Source organism: Cibotium barometz, chromosome 23 (assembly GCF_041138505.1).
Source record: "Cibotium barometz isolate CiBa-2024 chromosome 23, ASM4113850v1, whole genome shotgun sequence".
NCBI lineage: Eukaryota > Viridiplantae > Streptophyta > Polypodiopsida > Cyatheales > Cibotiaceae > Cibotium > Cibotium barometz.
The window spans coordinates 21505929-21529564 of NC_141068.1; the positions used below are offsets into that span (position 1 = coordinate 21505929).

General features: G+C 45.5%; 1 protein-coding gene across 2 annotated transcripts in view; it reads left to right on the forward strand.

Moving 5' to 3' along the window:
- Positions 1-23399, forward strand: part of LOC147625738 (S-adenosyl-L-methionine-dependent methyltransferases superfamily protein) — a 42148-nt gene extending 18749 nt beyond the window's left edge. The window contains exons 5-11 of one of the 2 annotated variants that reach the window (XM_086817272.1): positions 10291-10353; positions 18815-18888; positions 19011-19551; positions 19741-19884; positions 19979-20085; positions 22358-22432; positions 22517-23399. In XM_086817272.1, coding sequence (XP_086673398.1) covers positions 10291-10353; positions 18815-18888; positions 19011-19551; positions 19741-19884; positions 19979-20085; positions 22358-22432; positions 22517-22654 — 1142 coding nt within the window. In that variant the 3' untranslated portion in view covers positions 22655-23399. Of the gene's footprint in view, positions 1-10290; positions 10354-18814; positions 18889-19010; positions 19552-19740; positions 19885-19978; positions 20086-21760; positions 21957-22357; positions 22433-22516 lie in introns of those variants that run through there. The other variant, XM_086817273.1, reaches the window with a different exon arrangement.
- The last annotated feature ends 237 nt before the right edge of the window (positions 23400-23636 follow it).

The window sequence follows — 23636 nt, forward strand, 5'->3', positions numbered from 1 at the left end:
GCACGAAACACATTGAGATTCACTATCATTTTGTTCGGGAGAGATTCTAGGCAGGTGATATCAGTCTGATCTACTGCCCTACTACAGATCAGAATGTGGCAGACATCTTCACCAAGGCATTACCACGTCCGAAATTCGAAGCATTCCGCACTGCTTTGAATTTGTTTCCTTTTGGTGGATGATGTACAGTGATCACATATCACTCCAAGGGGGTTTGTTGGGTTTTATGCTGTGTATGCACCCGGGGGAGTGCTAGTGATCATCAGTAGGTTACTGGGGCACTTTTTACTTCAGTTAGTGGAGGTTTTTTCCCCCAGTTTTAGCTTAGTTTCACTTATAATAGTTTATAAGTGATTTGGTCCACCTGGCACACTTTATGGCCGGACCATGTGAACACACCTTTTAGGTCACATATTTATGTGGCTATTGTACTTCATTTTTATCAATACATGAGCAGTTGTGTTCCTCTCTCACACTCTCACGCCTCTTGCTGAAGTACCCCTAATAGCTGAACTCCTTCAGAAACTGTGGCTATGCCACCTCCGAGTCTGTCCTCTGCTGCCACTATCATGTTGAAGTCACCGCCCAAGCACCAAAAGTCAGCTTGAGGGAGGGCGTGCCGGACTGAGCTGCAAAAGAGGGCTCTACCTCCAGCAGCATTCACCTCGGGACAATGACTCCTGAGCCAGTCATTGTCGGTAGCAGCTACTCGCTGACAGATATACACACCCCTCCCTGTGTCCCAGAGGGGCCGAAGGATGGGGACCAGAAAGTACGACTCCTGCCTAGAAGAATCTTCTCGCATCTGCGGGTACGCCCCTCTGAGAGATAATGCTCTTGGAGGAAAAGAATGTCTATGGGTCCCCCCACTATGGCCCTCTAAAGCTCACCTTGTAGGACGCCTCGTCTATGAAAGCACTGAGGCTCCCCCAAACCCTGAATGTTCCACGAAACAATCCGCATATCAATCTCTGTGTGATGCGGCACTAGCGGAACTGCCCTCCACTCGAAGAGTCTTGGGCGAGGGTTTAGACGGGGAATAATCACAAGCCGTGCGGGGGCGAAGGCGCACCAGGCGGCCACTTATCTTGTCCTCCATGTGACACCACTCTGTACGAGCGCGCGCATATGCATACTCCAGACTCCATCGATCACAGTGGAAGTATCTGTAAGAGGGGGGAAGAGGTACCACAGCAGAAGTATGCATGAATACAAAGAGCAACACCTCTAGGCTGGAGACTACCATCTCCCCGTCCTGGCACGATGGACTGAACCTCCAAGCTCCATCCTAGCCAGAGGCCAAAAATGGGTGAGAATGTTGGTGATGCGAAGATTGTGGAGATGGTGGGAGAGCTCGACTGCCTGACCCTGGATGGCAGTGACCCTGGATGGCAGTTGCCACCAACTCAAGATCCCACTGTGTCTTCGGGGCTGCACTGAAGGGGAAAGAGAAGATCATTGTGCCATTATCTGGCGTAGAGGGCCTGGAGTGGTGAAAACCACACATAACCGAACAGGGGCTATTGTTGTAACACGCGGAAGCTCTGGGAGTCTTCTTTCAGCCCTAAACACTACTGGCAACATGCTGATGCAAAACGCAGATATAGAGAGAATAGAGAGAGAGAAATGCTAGAAATTCAGGTATCTTCATATAGTACAAAAAGGTACTCTTACACAGCCCTAGGCTGCCTTCATCTAAAAGGTGAACAACACCCAAAACTGTCCCCCTATGGGACTCCTAGAGACCCAATCCCTAGAGGATTGAATGAATTGAAAGAGGAGCTTCTTGGCCTATTTATAGGCCTTTATTTTGCTTGGGGAACTGGCCGACCAGCAGTCGGCCAGCAGTCCTGGCTTTTCCATTCATAAAACGCAGGGCTGCCCTAGATTTGATGCAGCCACCTCTGATAGGCCAGCCGCCTCAGTTTGGTCCAGCCGCCCACCTTCTGTAAGCAGCCGACAGCACCATCTTCTCCAAGCCGTCCTTTTCCTCCAAGTCCATACTGCCAATAGCATTCTGTGCTCCTAAATTCTGGTTCTAACTGTCTTTTTCTAGTTGCCTTCCTCTGGACTAGCCCTGAGAAGGTACATGGCATTGATCATGCACATGATATCCCCCTCTGCTAAACTTGATGACGGGATTCCAACCTGCTCTTGGATGACTGTCATCATCCCAAATCTTTTCCCGAAGTCCCTCTGTCATCATCCATCCCTGGCAAACCTTTTTCTCTGAAAACCCGGCCTGTTCTCCAAACCACTCTGTCTCTGATGAAGATCTATGCATCTGGTCTTCCTCTAGTCCACAATCCATTCCTGCCCTGACTCTGAACACCGTCTTGGTCTTCATTCCTGGAACTGAGTCTGGCACTCTCACATCACCCTTGGAGGATCAACCTCCCTTGGGACCGTTACCTGAGAACCTATCTGGCTCACGGAACTGCCATCCCCATCTGGCACTGTGGAACACCACCAACAAACCTCCTGGGAGCTCTTCCCGATTCTGTGTTCCTTGCCTTGGGCTTCGTATCCGTGTACTTTCCTGTACCTTGGACTTGTACACCATCATATGGGACTGAATCAGTGTTTAGCTTTGCTGAGCCTGATGCTCTGATACCAATGTAACACGCGGAAGCTCTGGGAGTCTTCTTTCAGCCCTAAACACTACTGGCAACATGCTGATGCAAAACGCAGATATAGAGAGAATAGAGAGAGAGAAATGCTAGAAATTCAGGTATCTTCATATAGTACAAAAAGGTACTCTTACACAGCCCTAGGCTGCCTTCATCTAAAAGGTGAACAACACCCAAAACTGTCCCCCTATGGGACTCCTAGAGACCCAATCCCTAGAGGATTGAATGAATTGAAAGAGGAGCTTCTTGGCCTATTTATAGGCCTTTATTTTGCTTGGGGAACTGGCCGACCAGCAGTCGGCCAGCAGTCCTGGCTTTTCCATTCATAAAACGCAGGGCTGCCCTAGATTTGATGCAGCCGCCTCTGATAGGCCAGCCGCCTCAGTTTGGTCCAGCCGCCCACCTTCTGTAAGCAGCCGACAGCACCATCTTCTCCAAGCCGTCCTTTTCCTCCAAGTCCATACTGCCAATAGCATTCTGTGCTCCTAAATTCTGGTTCTAACTGTCTTTTTCTAGTTGCCTTCCTCTGGACTAGCCCTGAGAAGGTACATGGCATTGATCATGCACATGATAATTGTCTCCTCAAATATATCGGTCCCTTCCGTCAGCAGACATTGGAAGAATTTGTAGCCCACAGGTTGTCCCAGGATCTTGGGGGCCCCACCTGGGGACTCTGGCAAGAGAGCCCTCACCGGGGAGGCGGCAATGGTCATCTCTACCGGCTCAGAAAATCAGTGAATCAAGCGATGGACATATCGCACCGGCTGCTTCCGTGCCGGGTCAGGGGCTGCTGGGGGCGACGAGAGTGCTCTGGAAAGGCAGATGGGGGAGGGAGGGCTTGGATGATAAGCTCAGAAAATCAGTGAATCAAGCGATGGACAAATCGTGCAGGCTGCCTCCGTGCCGGGTCAGGGGCTGCTGGGGGGCAACGAGAGTGCTCTGGAAAGGCAGATGGGGGAGGGAGGGCTTGGATGATAAGGGCGGGGCAGAGTGAACTGCGGTGGGTAGAGTCGGTGTCGAGGCTGGGGGAGGAGGTGGGGGAGGCAGTGAGGGAGGGCGGAGGGATGGAGAGGCCGGGGAGGGGTGCTGATGTGAGAGATCCACTAGAGAGGAAAACTGTGGGAAGGGGCCGCCGGGCGTTCAGAGAGGCCGGCTGGCCTCTCAGAACATTGGGAGTCGGGGGGGGGGGGGGGGGGGGGGGGGGGGGGAGGGGGGGTTCTCGCAGAGGGATCGGCCGCCATATCTCCGGGACTGGAGAGGGCACTGTTGAGTGCGCGAGAGAGTGCCCAGGAGCAAGGGAATGCAGTAGGAAGAGATGCGCTGGCTGATTTGGGCTGTGTGTGCAGGCTGAGAGATGGAGAAGAGAATGCGCACAGAGAGAGAGAGAGAGAGAGAGAGAGAGAGAGAGAGAGAGAGAAGGCTCGTTGAATTTTGGAAAAACCCACGCTACTTCTAGGGTTCTCTTTTTTTTATTATTATAAGTAACCTTTTAAAATGGGCCAGGTTCAATGTGAACCTGGCCAAAGAATAAAAATAAGGTACAAACATGTACAGAGGAGTTATTTAGGCCTTTATACCCAACAACCTCCCACTTAAAGGCATAAATGACGCCTTTAGGCTATACAATTCCCCCCAGCTGTATGCAATGCTCATGTTGAGCCTTAGCAAGACTCTTGGTGAGAACATCTGTAGGGTTATCCTGTGTTTTGATCTTAGTCAAAGTGACTAGACCATCCTCCAATACCTGACGTATGAAATGGTACCTCACATCAATGTGCTTGGTACGAGCATGAAACATGGCATTTTTGGCCAAGTAGACAGCACTCTGGCTATCACATCCCAACATTGGAGTACTAGCAAGCATACCAAGCTCCTCTGCAAGCCTGCCTAACCAAATAGCTTCCTTGGAAGCTTCAGTGGCTGAGATATATTCAGCCTCAGTAGTACTCAGTGCCACAATCCTTTGCAGCCTAGAACACCAAGAAACTGCTCCACCAGCAACTGCAAAGACATATCCACTGGTAGACTTCCTAGTGTCCAAGTCACCTGCCATGTCTGCATCACAGAATCCCTGCAACTTTAGGTCACCTTTGCCATAACAGATGCGTGAGAGAGTGCCCAGGAGCAAGGGAATGCAGTAGGAAGAGATGCACTGGCTGATTTGGGCTTTGTGTGCAGGCTGAGAGATGGAGAAGAGAATGCGCAGAGAGAGAGAGAGAGAGAGAGAGAGAGAGAGAGAGAGAGAGAGAGAGAGAGAGAAGGCTCGTTGAATTTTGGAAAAACCCATGCTACTTCTAGGGTTCTCTTTGTTTTATTATTATAAGTGACCTTTTAAAATGGGCCAGGTTCAATGTGAACCTGGCCAAAGAATAAAAATAAGGTACAAACATGTACAGAGGGGTTATTTAGGCCTTTATACCCAACAACCTCCCACTTAAAGGCATAAATGACGCCTTTAGGCTATCCAATTCCCACCAGCTGTATGCAATGCTCATGTTGAGCCTTAGCAAGACTCTTGGTGAGAACATCTGCAGGGTTATCCTGTGTTTTGATCTTAGTCAAAGTGACTAGACCATCCTCCAATACCTGACGTATGAAATGGTACCTCACATCAATGTGCTTGGTACGAGCATGAAACATGGCATTTTTGGCCAAGTAGACAGCACTCTGGCTATCACATCCCAACACTGGAGTACTAGCAGGCATACCAAGCTCCTCTGCAAGCCTGCCTAACCAAATAGCTTCCTTGGAAGCTTCAGTGGCTGAAATATATTCAGCCTCAGTGGTGCTCAGTGCCACAATCCTTTGCAGCCTAGAACACAAAGAAACTGCTCCACTAGCAACCGCAAAGTCATATCCACTGGTAGACTTCCTAGTGTCCAAGTCACCTGCCATGTCTGCATCACAGAATCCCTGCAACTTTAGGTCACCTTTGCCATAACAGATACACTTTGATTTTGTACCTTTCAAATATCTAAAGATGCATTTGACAGCTTCCCAATGCGCTTTGCCAGGATTTGACATGTATCGGCTAACAACTCCCACTGCATGAGCAATATCTGAACGAGTAGCAACCATAGCATACATAAGAGAGCCATAAGCTGATGCATATGGAACTTCCTTCATCGCATTAATTGCCATCTCATCCTTTGGGCTGTCAGTTTTGCTAAGCTTAGTGTATGGAGGCAATGGAACTCCAAGAGGCTTAGCTTCAGCCATATTGAATCTGTCGAGTACTTTCGCAATGTACTTCTCTTGAGATAAGAAAAGCAATTTCAGCTTTCTATCTCTTTTAATCCGCATGCCCAAAATATGCTCTGCTTCTCCCAAATCCTTCATAGAAAAAGCTGATTTGAGCTGAATTTTGAGAGCATCAAGACTAGCCTTATTTTTCCCACCAAGGAGCATGTCATCCACATAAAGAACAAGAATAATAGAGCTGCCATCCACATCCTTTTTCATGTACAAACAATGATCTGCATGGCTGCGTTTGAACCCTTGAGAGAGCATAAAAGTGTCAAACTTCCTGTACCATTGACGTGGCGCTTGTTTCAAACCATACAAGCTTCGTTTTAGTTTGCACACCCATTACTCTTTACCAGGAACTACAAAACCCTCTTTCCTCATCAATGTCACCATGCAGAAATGCCGTCTTCACATCCATTTGATACAATTCCAAGTCAAGTACAGCCGTGAGAGCAAATAGCACACGCAAGGTAATCATCTTCACAATAGGTGAGAAGACTTCTTGAAAGTCAATGCCTTCCTTTTGTGCATATCTCTTGGCAACTAATCTTGCCTTGTACTTGGGCTTTCCATCCACAGATTTCACCTTGTACACCCATTTATTCGGGAGAGCTTTCCTCCCCTTAGGTAATGGCACAAGATCCCAAGTATCATTTGCATACAAGGATTTAATCTCTTCTTGCATAGCAAGCTCCCACTTACTACTTAACTCACATGTCTTGGCCTCTTTGTATTATGTAAGAGGCTTACCCTCATCTGACAACATAACATGATGCAAAGAAGGATCAAATCTTTGCGGTTGCCTTCTCCAACGAGTGGACCTTCGTACCCAATGATCTACATTCTCTGGCAATGGTTCCACATCAAAAGGCAACTCATTTTCAGCTCTATCATGCTGCTGAAAATCATTTTCAGCCAATGCAGGTGGCTGTCCATCCTCATTTGGAGCATAAACATCCTGTCCTACCTCTTCTGTCTCAAGGTTAACCGGCTGATTATCAATTTCAGCTTGTGGTAATGCATCATGAGGCTCTTTTTCAACTACAATAGGAGGCACAAGAGGCTGAAATTTGACTGTTTTCTTGTCAAAATCAGCAGATGTAGCATTTTTGAGCAACTTTGCCTCATTGAATACTACATCCCGGCTGCGTATTACCTTTCTAAATTGCGGTAACCACACTCTATAGCCCATTTCACCTTCTTCTCCATATCCCAGGAAGACTCCTTTAATGGACTTCATATCTAGCTTTGTCCTCAAGTCATTACATACATGAACAAAAGCCTCGCAGCCAAATACTCTCAAATGATCATAAGAAGCCGGTTTGCCAGACCAAACCTCTTTTGGAATGCCATTTTTCAGCGTACTATTGGGAGAGCGATTGCGAATGTGAACTGCAGTTTTGAGTGCCTCTCCCCAAAACTCTTGAGGGAGATTAGCTGTGGACAGCATGCAACGCACTCTCTCACACAAAGTACGATTATACCTCTTAGCCACACCATTAGACGATGGATTATAAGGGGCTGTTAGCTCCCTTTTGATCCCATGAGTGTCACAAAAACGCTGAAATTCAGCAGATACACTTTCTCCTCCATTATCAGATCTGAGACATTTAAGCTTAACATTCTTTTGAGTAGTGACAAAAGCATGAAATTTCCTAAAGGCATTAAAAGTCTCACCTTTGCTCTTCAACAAATAGACCCAACCTTTCCTAGTGCAATAATCAATGAATGTAACAAAATACAGTGCACCACCAAAAGACTTAACAGGCATAGTGCACACATCAGAGTGAACATGATCAAGAGGATTAGCTTTGCGAGAGACACCAGAGTAATAAGAAGATTTCTTTTGCTTTCCATAAAGACAAATCATTACAGAAATCTAGTTTTGTGCCCTTTACATCAGCCCTCTTCAAAGAGGAGAGCACATCAATACCCTTTTGGCTCATGTGGCCAAGTCTCTTATGCCATAATTCCAAATGAGAAGCAAATTCGGCTACTGCAAGAAACTTGCCAGGCAAAGCTTTACGATGAAGGTAGTACAAAGTACCCCTCTTGCATCCCTTCACAATGAGCATAGAGCCCTTAAGCAACTTCCATGAACCCCCAGCAAATATGGTGGTAAAACCATGTGCATCCAACTGGCCCACTGATAGCAAACTCTTTTTAATGCCTGGTACATACAGGACATCATTCAACAAAAGCTCTTGACCATTGTTAAGAGCCAACCATATGGTGCCCATTCCCTCAATATTGCAAGCATGATTATCACCAAGGTATACCTTGCCATACCTGCCCGCACTATATGTAGCAAAACACTCCAGAGATGGAGTTACATGGAAAGAGGCACCAGAGTCTACTATCCAAGACTGAGATAGGCCATCATTAGCACTCAGCAATGCATCAATAACATCTTTTCTAGAAATAAGCATGTCTTCCGCATTTGCCATCACATAATCTGAAGGGCATGAAGATGCAACCAAGATCTCCTCAAGATCTGACAACTCCTCACTGACCACACTAGAAGATACATTCGCATTCTCAGCATCCTTGGAGGAGCCACTTTCTGACTTTTCACCCTTTTTCTCATCTTTCTTCTTCTTCTCCTGCGCTTCCTTCTTTCTTTCCAGCTCTTTCTTGAAATACCTGCAATCGGGTTTCTTATGACCCTTTCTGCCACATTGATAGCAAGTGACATCCTTGTCCTTAGTTTTACTTTTGCTTCTATTTTGAGTCCTGTTACCTGCATCACGCTTTTCACTTCTACCTCTTGCATTGTAGGCAGAACTGCCACCTTCCCCACTAGACTTTCTTCTAATCTCCTCATTGAGAATAGAGCCTCTCACTCCATCATAGGTGAGATTGGGGCTATTACTCAAGGAAACCACAAGTGTTTCCCATGAGTCAGGCAATGTCATGAGCAAAAAGATGGCTTTCAGCTTATCATCAAAAAGCTGAAGCCCTGTGTCCTGTAACTGACTCAAAACACCGGTGAATGCACTTAGGTGCTCAGAAGCAGACTTAGACTCGTCAAGCTTCATATTCACCAATTTGCGCATCAAATGTACCTGATTGACAGGTGTAGCATTCTCATAAGTGGACTTGAGCTTTTGCCATATTGCATATGCAATGTCCAAGCCCTTGATATCTACAAGGATGATCATCATTCACTGCCATCTTAATGTAGGCCATAGCCTTTTTATTCAGCTTAGCCCACTCCTGGTCAGGCATCTCACCAGGCTTGACCTCTTCCAAAGCATTCTCACAATCTTTCAAGAAGAGAATGCCCTGCATAGGATCCTTCCACAGATCAAAACCCTGACCATCAAATCGTTTGATTTCCATCAAACTCTTAGTGTCAGAGGTGGAGGAAGAGGAAGCCATCTCGAAGTAACGTGAACAGTGAATCCACAACACGTTCACTTAAGCTTGATTTTTTACGGCCACTTGTCCACACTTTGCCCATGAAATCTCAATGTTAGCCCTAATCACACACTTATTTTACAGATCCCGATGAGTGAGTTCAGGCCTAGTTCTTGAACATGGGTGACGTTCTCACCCTCAGTTGTGCAATTGGCAATGCATTCGACTCAACAGTTCAAGTCCAAACCATTTCACAATTTTCAAGGATGAGTGTCCAACAATATGAGTTGTTGATTCACATCTTTTGTGCAACAACCCTCACAGTTGTGCATACAATGTACCGCTTGCATACAAAGATGACTTGCATCTTTTGTGGTGATTTGCCAATGCTTGGGTTTGGGAAATGAGGACTGTCTTCTAGCCAGTGGTAGAGATGCCTATGAATGACCCGTGACTTGCCTTTATATAAAGAATTGATAGCAAGTTGTAATCAGGTTGGTTAGGTCTTTTATGACCCCACAAAGTCATCAAAAGGCTCTTTATTATGTTCATATTGTGCCCAACAGTCAATTTGCATCCTAACTATTGGACTATATCTTGTGCACCTCCAGGCACCTATTGGGCTGCCAAAACAGCCCCAATCAGGCCATACTCTGCCATGTACTTTGCCAACGGCTGCAAGTAGGAAGCATGCCCATGTGGCACTCACAGAAGTGATACTCGTGACAGCAGGCCTAATGAAAACCCTTTTCGTGATTATTGTTTATTACTTTAGTGCTCAAAAAGTGAGAAGGAAACAATCTGCATAGAGTAAGGCATGTTGGTGTAGTGGTCATCATAGCTTAATTTGTCTCCCAAATCAGTTCATTATCTACAGCATGGTCAGGATTTCTTCTGTTACCATTCTGTCTGACATAGTGTAAACACCAGAGTCTGTGGGTAGAGGCTTTAAGCTCAGTTCTCAGTTTCTTGAATCCTAATCGTTCACTGGTGGTCCAACTTCACCTATCATAATGTGGTAATCTTGCCGTTGTTTTCTTTTCTTATTTTGTAGATCATATTTTGAAGGGTCTGTTACCAACGGGATGTGAGGTACCATCTTCTTTCGAGACAATCGGTGCGTAAACTCTCACACATTATTTTAACTTTTTGATTTTGATGCTTTGGAAGAGAGTTTAGATAAAGATAAACATGTGGAAAGGAGCAGCAGCCTGTAATACGTCTGCAGGACAGTTGCTGTATTTCCAGCAGACTGTTACTTGCAATTATGCTCTCTCTACACATTAGAAGTTCATGCATTTCTCTCTCTGTATTTTTTCTACGAGCATGGCACATGATTAAAATGGTTTCTTGCCTCAGACCCCACAAGATAAGAGACGTTATTAACTGTGTGACCAACTTGCACAGACTCCACAAACTTCTTTGAGAAGTAATGTGCTTAGAGGCACCACTATCCAAAACCAAAGGTGAGCGACACCTGCACTGAGACATGAATCCTGGTCAGGATTGTAGCTACAAATAGCCATAAGTGCAAAGTCTTCAAGGACAACGTTTGCAAAGTTCTCTTTCTTCAAACTCTAATTGTCTGAGGCAGAACTATTGGAATTTGGAACCTTCGTTGGATTCCTTCTTCTTCTTATCCTTGTTTTAAAGTTTAAAGCAATTTTCAATTGCATGGCCAGGCGTTTTGCAAGACTTTCTTTGGCTTCTTGGAATCATCTTTAGCCTCATAAGTTTTATCTGAATTGGTCTTCCCCGCTGGAATTTTTTGCCTTTGTCCTTGGCCACTAGAGCTTGGCTCTACAGAAGGGGTACACATTTTGAGCCCCACCGTTTCCCCGAGGATAGGGAAGAAAGATGCTTATAATTGGTTCGCTAACTTCATGAGGACCCACATATTGGAGAGCAAAAAACATGAGAAGAATTACCTTTCCCAAAGAATGCAGCAGGTAGAGTTTGTTGGAATGATCATCTCTAGCCCCATTTGATCCCTTTTATGCCCCCTTTTATTTAGCATATTTATATGATATTTTTGGGTAATTTTCCGACCTTTTATTAGGTGTTTTTTCCTAGTCGTGGACTTTGTCCTCGGTCACGGGTTTTTATGCTGGCCGACCAGCCCTTCATGATGTATATAAGAACAGGCTTTTTGCGATTTAATTCATTCATCATTTTTGCTCAAGTGTTGGATAATTGCTGGTTGCTCCAAGTCTCTCCTCTGCTTCCGCTTGCTGCCTTCAATCATTCTCTCATGGTATTAGTGCGCTGAGGTTTTCAAGCTTTTGCTTCTACACTCTCCAAGAAGACTATCAACCATCGTTTTTTCTCCCCCAGCCCTCCCTCCCTGCAGCTTAACGCAAATCACAATTTTTTTGGCGTTTGTATTCTGTCTCCACCCCGGACTTTGTATTCTGTCCCTACCCTGGACTAGTGGTAGCACCGTGCACTTGCTCCATTAGCCTCTCCCTCCCTTACGTCATCGTGCATTGGGTTAGCTCCTATCTTCACCCGTGTGTCTTGATCTCCAGTAAAAGTACAATTCTACATCTTTCTTTCACCTCACCTAGCATCTAGGGAGGAGTGGGCAGCCCTTGGGTACCTACTTGCAACCTTTCCGCTATAAATTCAAGAGGAGTGTTCCATGGCTTCTACACCGACTGTCATCTCTTCATCTGTTTCCCAACTTCCCAAGGAATCCATCCTAGATGGCTTTACTCCGGTATTATCAGCTATGGGGTATTGTTACCGGGGTCCGGGGCCGACGCCCAGCCAACTGTAACTTGATAAGGATGCTTGGGCACATGCGTACATCATCTTCAACATTAAACCGTCTGTTGCTGGTCAATTTGGTGACAATGATAATGAGACCACATAAGAATTGTGGGATGCCATTCAAAGGAGGTATCATAGAGAGAACTCTACTCAGAAGATTGCCTTGGAGAATGAGCTTGCCAACCTGAAGATATGTGATATTGCCAGCATCATGGATTCCATCTCAGAGTTTGTTACCATCCAGAAGCAATTGGTCTCTTTGGGGAGCAAGGCTACCGATGAAGACTTTATTCATTGGCTCCTCGCCAAATTGCCCGAAACTTTCTCATCTTTTTGTGATACTATTTCACTTCTTCCCTCTCCTCCCGATCTGCATACTATTGTTGGCATGCTTCAGGATAAGAGTGACGAGGAAGAAAACAAGCCAGGGTGCTTTGGAGACTCTTCTTCAGGTCAAGGTCAAAGGCAAATGGCAGTCTAGGGGTCCCACTAGCAACTCAGTTGACTCTAAACCTGCTAACAATCCTACTCATAAGGATCCTACTTTCCATTATTGTGGTCACACAGGTCAGATTCAGCCTGACTGCTGCAAGAAGAAGAGAGAAGGTAGTTCTGCAAAGAAGCCCACCAACCAATCCCAGAGTTTCTCTTCCAGCAAGGAGACTGTCTTCATTAGCATTGAGGAGCTTCCTGCGGACTCACCTGTTCGTGCCACCTCACATCTTACGGATTGGGTGGTTGATAGTGGGTGTGCTACTCACATGACTCATGCCAGGTCCTTTCTACATGATATTCGGCCTGGCTCTTCGAAGGAGTCCATTGGCAATGCTTCCAACCTTGAGGCCTCTTGTGTGGGTAACGTGTAATTTAACTCTTCTCTTGGCCAACCTTCTACTATCCGAGATGTGCTTTATGTTCCCAAGCTCTCCAGCAATTTGCCCTCAGTGTTTCAGATTGTAGAGAAAGGCTACGGTGTCTACTTTGATAGTTCAGTTGTTGAGATCATTGACACTAGTACCTTGCAGATTGTTGCCACAGGTGTACAGGAAGGCGGTCTTTACGGGTTGAAGGACCTTGGTGGCTCTTTGAATGAGTCACAGTCTCATTTGCTACAACTTCTTCAAAGCTATCATGCCTTGGTAGCTCAGGAGGATAGAACGTTGTGGCATGCTCACTATACGAGCACTTGAACTATGCTTCTCTTTAGCAGCTGCCTTCTTAGCAGATGGTCAAGGGTCTTTTGCAACTGAAACCCTCCCACTCCACTTGTGTGGCTTGTTTGCATGGCAAGCAACAGAGAACCTTTTCCTCACGAGGGTACTCATTAGGCTTCTCACATCCTGGAGCTTATCCATATGGACTTGTGCGGTCCCATGCAGACTACTACCCAGGGTGGTATCAAGTACTTCTTGCTTATTATTGATGGCTTCTCACCTAAAGTTTAGGTGTATCTCTTGGTAGAAAAATCTTAGGCTTTCTCCTGCTTTCAAGAGTGGGTGGCTCTGGTCGAGAATGTGGCCACACAAAAGGTTTGACAAGTCCGTTTGGACAATGGAGGAGAATCCATCTCCAAAACCTTCCACAACTTTTGTTCATAGAAAGGTATTGGCCATCAGTTCTCCACACTTGGCACTCCACAGCAAAATGGTGTAAACGCAAAAATAGGACTCTTTAGGAGATGGCCCATACCATGCTTTCTTCTTCCGATCTTCCTCCCTCTTTCTAGGGAGAGGTTGTGACCACTGCTGTCTACATCATTAACCGTTCTCCCACAAAGGCGGTTGCTAATATGACATCAGAGGAGGCTTTTACACGACAGAAACCTTCAACTTCACATTTGAGGGTTTTCAGCTGTGATGCCTATGCTCGTATCCCTGATTCTGCCTGGTCCAAATTTGATCCCAAATCCAAGAAGTGCAAATTCCTTGGTTATGGCTTTGAATCCAAAGCTTACAGATTATGGGATCCGGAGAGGAAGTCCTTAGTGATTTCCTGCGATGTGTTCACTTTGTTGAACCCTCGTCCGATGATTCTCGGTCTCACCCTGAGCTTACCGCAGAGGTTCATCACCCTCCTACCTCTTCCTCTTCTCCCGGCACCCCCACCCCCCTCAGCCTCTTCACCTCCAACTTCTCCACCCCAAGTTTCTCCGCCCTCAGCCTCTCCTACTCCTCCTGCGTCTGTACGACGGAGGATTCCCCCCAGGCTTCCACAATGGTTGGAAGCCATTGTTCATGACTCTCATCTCTCAGATTTTGGTCTTCATCAGCTTGCTGACTCCTCAGCATCACCTTTGACACGGGCATAGAGATTATAGTAGCTTCGTCATTCCTGTAACCTCGCCTTGATGAGTAAAGTGGTGCAATCATATGAGCCTATTACAGCTAAAGAGGCTCTTGCTCTTCCTGAGTGGTGGGCAGCCATGGAGGCCGAGATTGATTCCATTGAAAGGAATGGTACATGGGAGCTTGTGGACCGGCCTTTGCATAGGTAGGTCATTGGGGTCAAGTGGGTCTTTAAAACCAAGAAGTTTCATGCTGATGGTTCTTCGGACAAACACAAAGCTAGATTGGTTGCAAAGGGGTATTCTTAGATTGAGGGTATTGACTATGAGGAAACTTTTTCTCCTATAGCCAGATACAACACTATCCAGACAATTCTTGATTTCTCTGCTCATCCTGACAGGCCGGACATTTCCTAGAAGGTCAGTATTCTCAATCTCTTCCACTTCTCAACATTCTCATTGGCAAGCCGCTCTCAGGGTTCTTCGATACTTATCTGGTATCTTGGACTATGGTCGCCTTTAAGAGGAGGCACTGAGCTTGTTGGATACTCTAACACTGATTGGGCAGGTGATTAGGATACCAAGCGTTCCACTTCTGGTTACTGCTTCACTTTAGGTTCTGGCCTCATTTCTTGGAGATCCAAGAAGCAAACTACAATTTCTCTTTCTTCCACTGAGGCTAAGTACTGTGCTTATTTGGATACTTGCTGCGAGCTATCATGGTTGTTGCAGATGCTAAGTAATCGTAATCTTGATGTTCTTTCAGACTCTCTGGTTCACATTCTTACAGATAGCCAGAGAGAGTGCCTTGGCATTGACACGTACTTCATCTTTTCATGGCAGGACCAAGCACATTGAGGTTCATTTTCACTTTGTTTGTGAGCTGGTTGCTAACAGCATCATTTCTCTGGAGTATTGTTCCTCGTAGGACAACCTAGTTGATCTCTTCACCAAACCTCTTCCTCAAATTAGTATTGATCATCTCCTTACCTGTATGGAAGTCGGACCACCATGCTGGAGCTGAGAGGGGGTGTTGGAATGATCATCTCCAACCCCGTTTGATCCCTTTTATCCCCTCTTTTATTCAACATATTTATATGATATTATTGGGTATTTTTTTCACCTTTTATTAGGTGTTTTTTCTAGTCGTGGACTTTGCCCTTAGTCGTGGATTTTTTCACCTTTTATTAGGTGTTTTTTCTAGTCGTGGACTTTGCCCTTAGTCGTGGATTTTTATGCTGGCTGACCAACCCCTTCATGATGTATATAAGAATAGGCTTTTTTCCATTTGATTCATTCATCGTTTTTGTTGAAGTGTTGGATCATTGTTGGCTGTTCCAAGTCTCTCCTCTGCTTCTGCTTGCTGCCTTCAATCATTCTCTCAGAGTTGACCACAAATTGTAGCTCATACACAGTGACGTGCATGGTCCAATGCAGACTCTCGTCTTTGTGACCTTTATTGATGATTACAACAAATTTTTGCTGGTCTTACCCGAGACCAACTTATCGACTGATCAGCTCTTTCACACGCTCACGTGGTGCTAATGGAGTCATCTTCTCTAACATAGTTTGTATCTTCCTATTCCTCCGTTCCAAACTCTGCACGTTAATAGACAAATGATCATTTTCTATTCGAACTACATGCACTGCATCCTCCGATTAATCACACACGATTTCCTTCTCAATCAATGCATTTGAAACTTCTAATGCTTTCAAAGACTTTTTGGTGCAAAAAGGCATTAAGCATCAGTGTACAATTCCTTATATACCACAGTAAAATGGTGTTGTTGAGAGAAGAAACACGACTCTCATGGAGATGGTTAGATGCATGGTTAAGGGTCAACAAGTTCTATGTAAGTTTTGGATGGAAGCAATTCTTTGTGCTACTTATATACCCCATTAAAGCTTTGAGGACAATCACTCCTTATGAACTTGGTTCAATAGAAAATCCAAGGTTGAACACATGCGTGTCTTTAATTGTTTGGCATATGCACATGTGCCATCTTAGATCCGGACTAAGCTTAATGACAAGACAATGAAATGCATTTTTGTTGGCTATAGTGCAAAAGCAAAGGTTATCATTTCTACAATCCTCTCACCAAGAAGATTATTGTCAGTACGTACAATCCTCACCAAGAAGATTATTGTCAGTAGGGACGTCCTGTTTGCAGAGGACTTGGTCTATCCAATGATGGAATTCAACAGACATGCGTATGCCAATTCCCCATCTTGTTTGATGGTTTATTACCTGTGCTAGTACTTGTTGATTCTTAGTAGATTTTGCCTAGTGATCCAAGTTTGTTACAAGGGAAGAATGCTCGAGAAACTGATGCACCAACTTTTGATTAGCTGGAAGATGCAGTGAATTCTGAAAAATTAGCAATCAATGAGTCTAGGCTTATGTCTAAATGGGTTAGAAGCACCTTGCAGGATAGCAAATCATCTGCTCCTTTGCAGAGTAGGTCTGTCCAAACATGAGCAACCTGGCATTATGCAGTGTAGCTGAAGAAAGGTATGCTCCTCATGGGGTTATTCACATCAGTCCATTCCCATTCACCAAGGTCCCAATGTATACCCATAAGCACCACAAGGCATGAGTAATCATCACTGGGGAAGGGTGAGTAATCATCACCAATGCTTCCCAGAGCGACCCACTACTCTCATTGGACAGATCACAGACGAGGTGTGATCACCTGAACATCACATCTCTCCATCTGCCATCTAGACTGAATGGACAAGAAGGTGACACCCTTTTCCTCCTTTGGCTTCGGGAATCCCAACACCGGAAGGGGCAGACCTATCCCAAAAAAAAACCCAAGCGATCTTACTCATCTAAAAATGTACCAGTGGTCCAATGGTGGTTAGGTATAGGTGCATCAATCTGTGCAATCCGTCGGTGACTTTGTGCGAGATGCTGGATAAATGCCTCTCTCTGATCATCTGGAAGACACCTAGTACTGTCGCTGTGCATCTCTCTCAGCCTGGCCAGCCTATATCCTGCTGCTTCAGGGGTCTGCCAAGACCATCTCTGATAATCGCTCCACACAATGGGCTGCCTGTCAACCTCCTCTACTGAGCTTGGGGGTCTATAACGTAAAAATATCTGCATACTGCTCCAAGCCCGAATGATGAAAGAAAGCAGTGGGGAGGATGAGGGGCTGTAATCTGCCTCAGAGAAAATAAAGCGTGTGCTGTGCCTCCAGTCAATGTCGCTCTTAGGGACACATCGAAGAATTCCAGGGCTCAATACTAGGAAGGAATGCTCTAACCACCAGCTTGGCTTTGCACTAATCACTAGATCAACAATGTTCAATCCCCCTTTGCGCTTGGGAAGGATAATAATTTCCCAAGCAACTCTGGCCTTGGTATCTAATGTGCCATCATGCCTTAACCAGAAGAAGTTGCAGATCACCCTCCGCAAACATCTAATGCTTCTACTGTCATAACACCAACAAGAAAAGACATACCAAGCTGTAGCAAGCAACACTTGGTTTACGACGAGGGCTCTAGATCCGACGAAGGAGCTTTTTCTTTATGCTCATGAGCATAGAGAAAACTGCTGGGCAAGTGTAATGTCTATCCCGACATGGCATCCAAGATATCTGGCAGTGTGTCCTCCCTCAATCCATGTGAAGCCAACATCTGTGCCCCAATCAATCCTCTGAAGGTCACTGACCCAAAATCCGACAGACTTATGCCAATTTATAAAGGCCCCTGCTGCTAGACAAAACTCTTTTAAGGCAGTGTGCAAAACGAGCAAAGACATGAGTAAGATGCCTCAACAAGCATCACTGTGTCATCAGGCAAACCATAGTCCAAAAGCTCCTCTTCTGTGCGCAGTGGAAATCTCAACTTAGATACTCCGGCATTGGAGCAAACGAAAATGCTCAAAAGTTTCTGCAACAATGAGATAGAACAGGGGAGCTAAGAGGCAGCTCTGCCATATGGAGCGAGAGATCTGGAAGTGCTCACCTCGACCTCCACAAGCAAGCACAGTGTTGTGAGCCTCCCATTATAAAGGCAAGAGACACCTCTGATATTATGAAAATGATGGGACCACGTGCTTTACCTCTTCAGTGCTACTATCCATCTTACCTGTTTGTAATGTTCGTGTCAATCTGAGAGTCAGCTGGATGTCTACCAGTTTTACATTAGCGTCTTTCAACATTCTTGCTTGTGAGAGATTTCCTCTATGTCTGTGCATAAGAATACAGGGGAGGCCGGTTTTCTCTATGGGGTGACCAGCAAAAATGGGGGTCCTATATGGAAACTGGGTTATCCCTGAACGCCACAGATGTGAAAGAGAGAGAGAGAGAGGTGATTCTCAGGCTAATGGCGATGGGCAGGGAATCCCTGTTAGGCTAAGCCAGGTTCTGGCTGGAATGGTGCTGATTTGCAGAGCAGGTCTGCCAGTCAAACATGTGTGACATTGTTGTATAGGCAGGTTCGCTCATTTGATCTTTTCATCTTGGTTTCTTGTGCCTTTTAAATGCCTGATTATTTTATTTTATTTTGTGCGCAGGGCATATTGCTCATCTCAATATACGAGATGAGATGACTCCGTACAAAAAGCTAATTGCTTCAGTCATTCTTGAGGTGAGCTCTCGAGTTCCGAATCTATTTGTTATATGGCCGTTGTAATTTTTGTAAATGTCTTCAAAAAGATTACTTTTTCTGATGTTTCTCTGTCCTTTCGTTTTTGTCTGTCTGTCCACCAGAAGAACAAGCCAAAGATCAAGACAATACTGAACAAAGTAGGTACTATAACTAATAAATTCAGAGTTCCAACATTCGAAGTCCTAGCAGGGGATCAAAGCCTTGTTACTGAAGTTAAACAGCATGGCGCTACCTTCCAGCTGGATTATGGACTAGTATATTGGAACTCAAGGCTGGAACACGAACACACTCGGCTTGTTTCCCAGTTCTGCCCAAATCAAGTCATATGTGACATGTTTGCAGGGATTGGTCCTTTTGCGATTCCAGCTGCACAGAGAGGATGCATAGTATATGCAAATGATCTAAATCCCCAAAGCATCAAGTACCTGAAAATCAACGCAGAGATTAACAAGGTAAGCAACAAAATTCATGTTTACAATATGGATGCCAGGGAGTTTGTGCGGAAGATTGTGGTTTGGAAGGAGGAACCATCCTCTCAAGAGGAAAGGCAACCAAAGGTTTCTGCAACAGGGAAAGGCTGTGAAGGTCAAGAAAATGACTTATCGATAATGACCTCAGAACCAGTTCTCAGCACAGCGGCAGGTAAAGCTAAGCTTTATAGTAACATTGGGATTAGATGTAAAGGGATAAATTGAGCTGCTAAAATTTATGTAGAAGTGTGCATGCTCAATGTTGTACCAAGTATCGAGCTTTATTGGACATTGCTATGTTAGGGTGGCTTTATGCTGGATCAAATAAGGAAGCTGATTGTTTTTGTGGTGGCTTGTCCAGACAAATCAGAAGAAGAGAAAAAGCACATCAAAACAAGAGGGAAAAAGACACAGGCACAACTTTGTGACTTGGTGGAAGGGAGACCTTGGGAGCATATTGACCATGTAGTAATGAACTTGCCAGCTTCAGCTTTGGAGTTTCTTGGTATGTTCCAAAAGAGAAACATGTTCTATACAAAGATTCCGTGGTAGTTTTTACCTATCTTTGCTGTCACTTATGGATGTGCATTTTCGCTCAGATGTTTTCCATGGCCTGCTTTCAAGGACAAGATGGAAAGGAAGAATGCCTCGAGTGCACTGCTACTGTTTTATGCGAGCACATGAAACCATAAAAGATGTTATCAAGGTTTATATCTCTTCTTACTTTGTGAACTTTCATCCTCTTGTCTTTTTAAGTGTTCGTAAGAGCATGTTTTTGGGCGGTTCGGTTCATGATGTTAGGGTGTAGTGTTGCTCTTTTTTTTTTTGGGAGTTTTCAAACTGACCTAAAGGATTTTCATCTTTTTGTTATTGAATGTCTTGCAAACATGTACAAACCTTGTCTCCAAAGTAGAAACAGGTCTGGTTAAGGACCTGAATTGTGCGGGGCCTTGGAAGTGTGCCTGGTGACATTGTCTCTCTAGCATGGCCAGAGCTGCATACCCTCGTGTGAGTCTATCCTTGGCTGCCTGTGCCATAGTAAATCTTCTTGGCGGAGTCATAAATGTAATCCTCAGGTACACATATGAGTCTACCACCTCTACCTGTCCTCCTGCTATTGTGAAGATGGCCTGTCGTTGAACCGACCCTGAGGTGTGGAAAATCATGGCCTTGGTTTTCCCAAGGTTCACTGTAAGCCCCCTATGTGTGCAGAAGTCATCGAGTGCATGGAGATGATGGTGCTGTAGTCCCATCTGCGACTCAGAGACCAGAATAATATCATCTGCATATAGCATAATGTGGACTGTGGTACCTGAGATGTCTACCCCGTCCCCACCACCGTGACCAATGAAGTCAGCCACCTCATCGATGTATAGCCCAAATAGTGTAGGAGAGAGTGGGCATCCTTGCTTCACACCTATGGTGCTAGCAATAACATCAAATAGCCCCCCGGGGCATCGTATGCGCCCGAAGACCTGCTCATATAAAGAATAGATGTCCCAAACCATCTCTGATGGGATCCCCAATGACTGTAGGCGCTGGAAGAGTCTCTCTCGTGGCACCGTGTCAAATGCTTTGCCGAAATCCACAAAGCAGCAATATAATCTCTTCTCCCGCGCCCTAGCCTAGTCAATCAGACATCTCAGAGTGAATATATGGTCAATAGTGGAGAAAGCTCGTCGGAATCCAGCCTGCCCTGGTGCTCGCAGTCCCTCGTCTGCATATGAGCTCAACTCTGCCTCGAGCATTGCGCCATAAAGTTTGGCCAATGTATGACCAATCATGATAGTCCATATCTTCTGTGTGTCCACTTTGATGATATCCATCCTGATCACGCGGTTTTGCTCTAAGGGGTGAGATCCAAAAATGGACAATCGAGACTATACTGAAAGGGTGGTAGTGCCTCTATCCGCAAACCATGTAGGTCAAACCATGATCTCATCTGAGCGTACCAACAATGAGTGTCTCCATCCTCTGATGGATGAGGTCAATGCCAATCGGGAGTACCTCTGCTGAGGGAGCTCCCATAGCCGTTGTAAAAAGGTAACTGCCTGGAATAGGGCCTCGGTTACTACTGGTGGGGCACCCAGCTCAGCCCGAACAATCTCATGTAGTACTGATGATTTGCTCCGAATCATGCGGGCAATCATCATAATCAGTGGTCTCTCCATTTGCCTCCATCCCTCATCTGTCCCTCTCTGAGATCTGTGATGTATACTGGGTCCCCAAATTGGAGCTCCGTACAGGAGGGTCGGTGTGACAAGCGTATCAAATAGCCACAATTTGGTGCATGGCTCCTGAAACTGTATGGGTGGCTCCTGAGAGAGAGAGAGAGGGAGAGAGGGAGAGAGTTCTCAAGGTGAGTGGTAAACAGTGTGCAGAAAAAGCATTGAATGGCACAATTCAGAAACCCAACGTATGGGAAGTCAGAGATGTGGCTCCAAATAAGGCAAGCGGAAAGGCAGACGGGCCAGCATAGCGAGCCAGCCCAGGCGGGAGAGAGGGCGGCGAGCAGGGGCGAAGGCGGCGGCTACGTACAGAGGCGCGAGGTGCTAGCGGAAAGGCAGACGGGCCAGCATAGCGAGCCAGCCCAGGTGGGAGAGAGGGCGGCGAGCAGGGGCGAAGGCGGCGGCTACACACAGGCGCGTGAACAGAAGGCGGACAGTAGCGATTCGCGAAGCGAAGGCGGGAGAGTTGCGAGCGGCAAACAGCGAAGCGAAGGCGGGAGAGTTGCGAGCGGCTAACAGCGAAGCGAACAGAAGGCGGACAGTAGCGAAGCGAAGGCGGGAGAGTTGCGGGCGGCGAACAGCGAAGCAAACAGAAGAGAGAGAGAGAGACGGGGAGAGCAATAGAAAGAGAGAGAAAGAAGTAAAGAGAGAATGAAGAGAGGAGAGAAACAGAAAGAGAGACTGTGGAGAGAGAGAGAGAGAGAGAGAGAGGGAGAGAGAGAGAGAGTTCTCAATGTGAGTGGTAAACAGCGTGCAGAAAAAGCATTGAATGGCACAATTCAGAAACCCAACGTATGGGAAGTCAGAGATGTGGCTCCAAATAAGGCAAGTGATTTGTGTGTTTTCTGTTATGGATCTTTTATAGGACTTCAATTAAGCAATTTGCTAAACTTTTTGTCACTTGAACAGACCATGCTATGCTTAAGCTTTGATTTGCCTGAGGAAGTTGGCTTCAGTGAGAGCATAGCTTCAAACTGTGTTGTACATGGTATCTCCACAATGTCGAATGCAGAGGCAAACATGAAAAGGCCACGTTTGGACAGCTAGCCTATCATCATGCAACACTTGATAGCACCTAAAATGGTAAATATACCAATTTCTGGCCTCCCCGTGTCTGGCACAGCAGTTCGGGATCATCATAAAATGGGATATAAGGATTACAATTTGAAACCCAGTTCCTTTTTGAGCGGAAAGTTTTGGAGATTTGCCTAGAAGGCAGGGGAGACACTTGTATGGGGGCCACCATCAGCATTTCCTAGCATATTATAGCAATGTTCATCTCCTTGAACATCCCACATCATAAATGGCAGTCTCACATCCAATGAAACTGTGGTAAGTATTATCTGCTTTTGCCCATCTTCCAAGCTTTACATGGGCTCAGGGATTTGAAGTCATTTGTCCGGGAAAGTTTCAAAAAACAATTATGGGATATCACTCCTGCGTTCCCAATCATTCCATAGAGAACACTCTTGTTTAAGATAAAATATTTTTTAAAATATAAAATCGATCAATGAGGAGGTTGTCAAGTGAAGTTTAGGAGCTTTTCATTTGTCAGAAGATGTGAAGGGGCATAAAAACTAGCTGCTAACTTTTGTTCAAAGCAAGAAAAATCTTGCTATGTAAGCTTCATTTCTCTGTCGCCTGTGATGGATCAATATATGTTGCCAGACCTAGCGGCCAGCCATCGAGACCTTCCTTTTTGAGACCTTTGCCTCATTTGAGGGTTTGTAGCTGCTCTCTTGCATGTACACATTTTTTAATTAATGAATGGACCTGTTTTTGGGAAAGAAAATGCATACGAAATCATGTATTGAATTTTTTAATTTGCAAGGTCTGGTGGCTAATAGAGCACAAAACATAGTGTGTTAAGATTGTGTGTAGAGTTGTATGGCTTAATTAGTGCAAGGTGTATGTGTCTTCCTAGTAGTTTTTATGAGAAGAGTTTAGTCAAACCCTTCATTGAATGATTGTAAAGCATTCTCTTAGCATTTTCATGCTGCAAGAGTAATGATTTCACACCACGGAGGAT